Source organism: Lolium rigidum, chromosome 1, assembly GCF_022539505.1.
Source record: "Lolium rigidum isolate FL_2022 chromosome 1, APGP_CSIRO_Lrig_0.1, whole genome shotgun sequence".
Classification (NCBI taxonomy): domain Eukaryota; kingdom Viridiplantae; phylum Streptophyta; class Magnoliopsida; order Poales; family Poaceae; genus Lolium; species Lolium rigidum.
Genome location: NC_061508.1, coordinates 354171873 through 354179823, shown reverse-complemented (window position 1 = coordinate 354179823; position 7951 = coordinate 354171873). Strand labels below are relative to the sequence as shown.

At 41.5% G+C, this 7951-nt stretch overlaps 1 protein-coding gene across 2 annotated transcripts; it reads left to right on the top strand.

Annotated features, from left to right (window-relative positions):
- Positions 1 to 3379: 3379 nt before the first annotated feature.
- LOC124702186 lies at positions 3380 to 5210 on the top strand. Of its 2 annotated transcripts, none has more exons than XM_047234314.1 (2): positions 3380 to 3511; positions 3634 to 5210. In XM_047234314.1, exon 2 carries the CDS (start codon positions 3718 to 3720, stop codon positions 4876 to 4878), a length of 1161 nt encoding a protein of 386 aa, XP_047090270.1. In that variant the 5' UTR covers positions 3380 to 3511; positions 3634 to 3717; the 3' UTR covers positions 4879 to 5210. The 2 variants fall into 2 exon arrangements, with proteins under 2 accessions (XP_047090270.1, XP_047090263.1); XM_047234307.1 differs by having other exon boundaries at positions 3628 to 5210.
- Positions 5211 to 7951: the final 2741 nt, after the last annotated feature.

Below are 7951 nucleotides of genomic sequence, written 5' to 3'. Positions count from 1 at the left end.
CATTATTAATCAAATCATAAAGTGATATTACAAGTCAAAAACTAAATGATCATAGAGGCTTAAGGTGACAAGTTTGTAGTCATAACATGGTGTAAGCATGTGCCAAGTCGACCCAATAACAACATCAAAGTAGAATACCACAATACTATGCCTTTGTATGATGGAAACAACGCATGATTCTTTCAATGGCGCATTAAACACTCTTAGATATTTGAGAAAAAAAGCATGCTACAATAATAACTACTAAGCATATAATAAGAATAACATCCAACATGACATGCCAACGTCTATGCCACTATCTAGACAAGCTTCCTTTTGCATCACTATAGACATGAAATATTTTACTCGTCTCCAACACCAATCAACTTATTTGAAACAACTCTCATAGATAAAAATAAATAAAGACCAGAGAGCTAATCATACCTTACTAAATAAAACTAACAAGATCTGAACAAAATATGAGTGGAAAACCAAAACTAAACGCAGTACTAGCAAAAGAGAACACTCGCAGAACAATAAGAGTAAAAACTAGAGTCTTCTATGCAATGAAAACGGAGTGTCTCTCTCTCCAAAACAAATATGTTGGGGTCCAACCATATTCTACAACAAACAAAACAAAAGAAAACTAAAAAACAACAATAAAGATGCTCCAAGAACAACACATATCATATGAAGCAATACAAATATAGCGTCTTGAAAGATGACCTGATATTTTTGTTGATGAAGAAGGGGATGCCTTGGGCATCCCCAAGCTTTAACGCTTGTACCTCTTGGATATTTCATGGGTGACATGGGCATCCCCAAGCTTGAGCTTTTGTCCATCCTTCATCTCATTACATCATTCTTCTCTCCCTACACTTGAAAACTTACTTCATACAAAACTTCACACAATTCTTATTAGCAAGCATTAGTGCAATCAAAATAACAAATCCACTTGGGTTCAGGTTCTAACATATATCAAATATCTATTAAAGCATTAGCTACTGTAGCAACCTCTTCAAAAATCCCTTTTCTCAAAAGAACTAAAAAAGAAAGAGATTAAGAAGCAAATACAAATAGTGGCACAAATCTGTTAAAACGGAACAACATGTAAAGATCAATTTTTTTTTGAAAATCTTCTGTTTCTCAAATTAAAAAGTGTTCAACTAACAAAAGTTAGATAATAACCTGGGGCATATGCAAAAAAGTTGACAGCTCAAAATTACATTCTGGCTGGGAATACGGAGTTTTATGGTGGCAACAATCAGTTTCAGGACAACAACTTCCCCAAATCTTACTTTCTTCCTATTAGAGGCTATTCTTGGCACAAAAACAAAATAGAAATGATAAGGAGAGGTTATTACAGAGGTAATAACTTCCAAGACTCAACAAAAAGAAAAATTACAAAAATAAAACAATGGGTTATCTCCCATAAGTGATTTTATTTAATGCCTTTTAGCTAGGCTTGATAGTTTTAATGATGCCCACATAAGAAATATGAATTGAAGTAAAGTAGAGAATCAAGAAGCAAATTCAAAACATATTTAAGTCTAACCCACTTCCTATGCATAGGAATCCTGTACACAAATAAATTCACAAAGAACAAAATGACAAGCATAGGAAGATAAAACAAGAGTAACTTCAAAACTTTCAGGATATATAGAGGTGTTTTAGTACCATGAAAACTTCTACAACCATATTTTCCTCTCTCATAATAATTTTCAGTAGCATCATGAATAAACTCAACAATATAACTATCACATAAAGCATGCTTTTCATGATCTACAAACACATAATTTTTATCAAGCTAAAAAATAGTGGGATTAAAACATTCAAACCCACTTTTAACAATTTTATAACATTTTTTATTTTTTTTATCTTTGTATTGTCTCAGTACATAAGACCATCATAGAAGAAAACATATATACTTTTATGCAACCAAAAATAAACTATTTCACAATTGCCATAAACAAGTCACTACTCAAATATAGACATATAGACACAATAGATCATGGGAGAACAATAAATTGCATCACACATCATGTTTGACAAGAGATTACAAGAGGTAGATGGAGGATGTTGTTGGAGTTGTTGATGAAGATGTTGATGATGAACACGCCGGAGGGGGTGGAGTCCACCGAAGCGATTCCGGCAGTGGTTCCCCCTCCGAACTCCTTTCGACGGCAACCTTCTAGCTCCGTGTTTTCTTTTCGATCTCCGCCTCTGTATGTTCTGAGATCGTGTCGGGGACCCTTTTTATAAAATGTTTTAGGTCAAGACGAAGAGGATGCTGGTGGAATCGATAGCATCCGACCAACGAGGTGGAAAAGAGGGTAGGTGGCATGGCCTAGGTGGGGGCACACACTACCCCTCTCTTTCCCAGCATGTTTATCTCCTGCTGGCCCACTTTAGCTCATTTTTTCGTCTCGAAATTTCGGAAGCATGCTCTATGACCTTGGCCTTTTTCGAGTCTTATAGCTCCTAAAATGTCCAAAATAGTAACAAAAGGTTTTTCTGCCAGACAGAGTTAGAACCAGTTGAGAGGGGATTGTTTAGAAAATCCCCGAAATCATTAAGAACATTGACAATAACTACTAATATGATGAAACATGTGGAAACATGCGACAATAAACTACAAAGTTCACGTATGCATTTTACATGCATCAATTCCTTCCCTAGAGAGTGGTGGGATACGAGGAGGCTCGGGATCATGTCAAAGAGGGGGTCAAGCCCGTGCTCAAGCCACAACTGCGGTGAATGCTACACTTAGTGGAGGTGATGGTGCTTTGGCTGCAGCGAGTGGCGGTGTTTTACTGGAGGTGCTATCGACGACGGTGGTGTGGCTTGAACGTGCCTTCTCCATCATGGTGGTGGATGATTGGGTGAATATGGTGTTTTGCACATATTTTGGATGTGAACATTGTTGTCAAACAATGTCGTATTATCGCATCGAAGGTCATATTGTTGTATTTGATGATTACAGTTTTGCTTTGAAGTCCACAACATCGACCAGAACCCATAAACCGAAACTATAAAACATAATATTTGGCCGTAACCCATTTGAGCGCAAAAATCACGTTTTTCGGCAACCTGTACTCACGTTTTTAGAAGCCGTGATTTACAAGATCTGCTAGAGTTATTCTCACAACAAGGGGAATTCTTTATCTTTGTCATGGGTGAAGATCCCAAAAATTAGCGCTATGTCTTGCAAAAGATGTTGTATTAGCCGCTTGACCTTTCTTCTATGAAATATGATATGCATTCTAGAATTTAGACGTTCTATTGTTTCATGGAAGGAATTTCACCATGGTGAAAACCCAAGAAATGATGAATCCAATTTTGCCGGAGCAGGTATAAAAACCGAAAGTGCATCTGACAGGAGACCCATCTCTCCTCTTCTCTTGGGTTTTGGTCCTGCTCGCTCTTCTTCCCTTCCTCCCTCCTCCTCACAAGTCACAGCACGGGCGCCGGCCTCCTCATACCACACAAATTCCTCAACAATTCCGCACCGATCTCCGCCCAATCTGCCGAGGTAGGGTTTCTCTTCTGAGCGCCAATTGCACGAGCCCTGGATCCGATTCGGCGAGAGCTTCCGGCGTCTCTGACGATGCTAAAGGGACGATTTTTTCTTGTTTTGTTTCTCGCTAGGGCCAGCCGGTCTCCCCGGGGTGCGGAGAGGATTCGTCGGCTCGCTGTAGCGATCTAGATGATCTGCGCAGGCGGAATCTTGATCTAGGAATGGAGCCGTCGGATCTGAACACGCACCTGCCGCCCCGGAAGCGGCTGCTCGCCGGGTTCAGGACGGCGGCCGCGGCTTCATCCGATGCCTCCGAGCAGTCTCCGCCGCCCCCGTCCCCTCTCATCCTCCCCGACGATCTCGCCGCCCGCCTCCGTGCAATGATGGGTCCCCCGGCCAGCACCCCGCCCTCGCCCGAAGAGATCATCCAGGCCGCCCGGCACGCCGCCTCCGCAGCTGCCGATGCTGCCGCGGCAGCCCGGGCAGTCGCCGCAGACAAGGCGGCCGTGGCCGCCAAGGCTAGGGCTGCTGCTAGGGCAGCCATGGAGCTCCTCGATTCCATCTCCATCGCCAGGTCCAGAAATGGGATCCAGCTCAAGGCCAAGTCCAGGAAGAAGCATGTCCAGGTCAAGCTCTTGTACAGGCCGCCTGGCGATGGCTGGGCGAGTGAGGCGGGGAAAGAAACTGTGGGCGATGATGATGATGCTCCTCCCAGGCCTCGGAGGCGCAGGGAGAGCGATGAGGAGGTCGCTCGCAAGCTGCACCGCGTGATGAACAGCTCGCCGCGGATATCTTTCACTGGACCAAAGAGGCCTAGTGGCATTGACGTTGGCAATGATGAATGCCATGGTGAGGGTGGGGGTGATGCTTGCAATGGCTCTTCGATGCACACATCGCCAACTGAGGTTGGCGGGTTGGTTAATGGATGTTCTGCTGGGAAATCTGGCGAGAGAACTGTTCACTTTACCAAGATTAGGGCTCCAGATGGTGATGGTGAGGAGTCTTCTTGGAACGCTGCAAAGAGTAGGCACATTGCTGATAATGGAGTTGGAATTGGAAACTCAAGCGCTGGTCGGAAAGTGAAGATCAAGAGGAAGCAACTGTTTTTGAACCACCATGACAGTAAAGAGAGAGAAGAGCGTACAGAGCCAGCCGTAGAATCTATAGTATACGATGAATTGAAGTCAAATGGCGCAGAAAAGAGATCGAGTTTTGCAGATTCAAGGGCAGCACGGGGGGATGATCCTGTGCCGATGAAGATCTCCTCCGTGTGGAAGTTCAAGAAGTTCAAGCCATCGTCACACTGCTCTTCCTCCGACAGCAAGATGTTGCACAACGTGTGTTCCTCAGCTGAAGCCTCTGCTTCGGTGAAAGCTGATTGAGTGAGGTACCTTAGCTTATAGTTGGCAGATGCTTGTTGTGAGATTTTGTATGTTGAAATATTACTATTCGGACAAACAGCGAGGGGAGGTAATCTCTCTCGGTAGATTCCCACCTTTCATTTGATTTTTATACAAATGTGCCAGCTTTATGTTATAGAAGTTACTGGGTATTGCTACCAAATTATTTCTGTTTTGTACTTCCCATTTTGTACCAGTAATGATAGAAACTTTGCAAATTTGTGGAGTTACTAGTTATACATGTAGTGAATGCCAAATGCTCTCTAAATATGTAGCTACTGTTGTCATGTGAGTAATACAATGTCTTTGCCTCTCTTAAAGTGTAATTTTGTCTTGTTCTTAAACTTGGGGTCTGAAATAAATAGTAGATATTAGTACAACCTACTTAGATGTGCTTTGCTATTAACTACTAAAGACTGAGTGCTGCTGTGGTAGAATTACTGAATTAGGGTTAGCGATTATTGATAGGCTCTATACATGATTGCTCTTTGAGCGAGTGAGTTTTTGTTGCTTCAATCTAATTTCAATAAGAACGATTTTAGAGCATAGAATGAACTAATGTAGTTAAACTTTGACCATCAGTCTATCTGGAATGCATCACTTAAATAGCGACTATCATATGTACTACTCCCTCCGTCCCAAAATAACTTGCTCAACTTTTTCTAGATACGAAGTATATAGACGCATTTTAGTTATAGATACATCCGTATCTAGAAAAAGTTGAGCAAGTTATTTTGGGACTTCAAAACTCAGATAAGTTAGATTCACACTTTGGGGACAACTACCAGTCTACCTGAAACGCACCACTTAAATTCTCCACTGTGCAATCTGAAAAAACTTCACTATATTCATGGGCGCTGATATTAGCATGGTTTCTTTCCGAACTCGTAGCCATTTGTGAGTTTTTATTCTGTATTTCTCATTTTGTACCAGTAATGATAGAAACTTGGACGAATTTGTGGAGTTAATAGGTATACACGTTGTAGTGAATGACAAGTACTTGTAGCTATTGGTTTCCCGTGAGTAAAACAATGTCTTTGTCTCTCTTACATTATAGTTTTGTTTTCTTCTTAAAAGACTTTCAACTGACTTAGATGTGCTTTGCTATTAATGACTAACTAAAGACTGACTGCTTCCGTGACAGAATTACTGAATTAGGGTTGGCGATTATTGGAGGGCTCTATGCATGATTGCTCTTTGATTGTGTTCTTGTTGCTTCTACGATCTAATTTCAACAAGGATGAGTTTAGAACATGACTATCCGAATGCATCACTTAATTTCTTCATCCTGAAATCTGATTTTTTTTCACGGCATTAATGTAGGCTTTTTCAAATAGTTTGTGCAGTATTACCAATGTTTATTTGCAAACGTGTAGCCATTTACGAGTGTTTATTCTGTACGACTACTGATAAAATGCTGAGAAAATAATATTGACATGGGGATGGCACAACAGTGAAAGCATGGCAGTGTATTATAAGCCTGTCAGTTCCATTTATCGAATGTTGATAGATCTATGTCTCGGCAGTGCCTGTTTTTCTAGTGAAGCCCTTTAGTAAGGAGATATATGGCAATTTGATCTGCTCATAACGTTGTCTCTCTTGTTGACTTGTTGTTTATCTTGCCATGTTATAGACACACATTGTTTGCTGCTATGCTGTGGGCATGCTCGACAGTCTGGCTCCGAAAATAGCATTTGGCAGAGGTTAGAAGGCAGTATGGTGCGAAAATGCGAGTACCCATCTCTGGCCTTGCAGCGATAGGCTAGCCCAGTACGCGAATGCAGTAAGTAGTAGGAGAGTATGGCACTTGGTCCAGCTTAGTGCTTGCTTGGTGCATATCTCCCTGAAAAATAGCAAGTGTTTGACAACTCTGCCTTTTTGCCTGAATCTGTGTCTCCTCTCATTCACAGTTGGCATGCCGTTGATATGAGATGGCTCGAGCTTGTGTTGGTTGGCCTGGGTTTTGACTGATGTTTCGAGCTTCATATCTAGGAAGTTTGATTGAGCTCAGACAGCAGCAGCAGGTATTTGTATGATCAGCTGTTAGTACATGGGCAAAGAATACCTGATTGCATGCTGAACATCGACTCCCACGATCCTGTCTTGGAGCAGGACATACTTGAAGCATCTGTGAAGCAAAGGTGGCAGCTACTTGTCCGACGTGATATGTGAATCATCTGAATCTCTACGGTAGCGCCTCAGGAGTATACCTGATGCCTTCCTCTTTTCTTTAGGTTGCGGTGGCCTGATCTGGTTGCAGGAAAAGAAGGGATACTGTTCAGATGTGAATGAGCTTAAGCTGGAGACTGAAATCTGCACTGATGCATTGTTCAGATCAGATATTGTGCCAAATTGATTGGTATATTAAGGTATAAGCAGCCAGGCTGGCTGGTATGGTGATGCTGCACCAAACCAGCAAGTATGTATCATGTATGTACGTGCGCTGCTCATTCCAGTGTGCACGATCCATTAATAGTCAATTAATTAGTTAGTTAGCGCCAACTCGTCTCCAAAATATCTTCTGATTGCTATTAAAAAGCTACACCATCCGATCCAAATTACTTAAACCTAGATATATTTTAGATAACCTTTCCTAAATCTGCCACAACTAATTTGGACCAGGAGTACTATTATTGGTACTGCCTTGATTGAATTTCTTTGGTACATATGCCTCCAATCATCAAGTTTAAGGTGGATGGTTAGATACATGAATTGGTGTTGCTTATCATCGGAAGGACTACTATTTACCCGGCTGAAAAAAGGAGCCTGCAATTTGTGCAAATCTTGTTGTTTGCCTTTTTATGCAACCAAGATACAGTCTCTCCTTGTGTTAGCGTTACAACAAGCATTAGTCTTCATTAGGTCAATTTTGGTTTCTTCCTCGTTTACCATGCGTGTGTGTTCTGTTGTTTCCGTAAACTTTTGATCACCACTTTTGACTAGTGACTTTTTGGATTTTACCAATACTTAACAATATTTTTTTTTTGTTGATTTGTTATTTCCACATTCATACCTATGCAAATATCATCTAGGCTTTTGTATGTGTTTTCGTGTG

Excerpts from the sequence above, each read along its gene's own strand:
- LOC124702186 (XM_047234314.1), top strand. The coding sequence starts at position 3,718 with ATGGAGCCGTCGGATCTGAACACGCACCTGCCGCCCCGGAAGCGGCTG.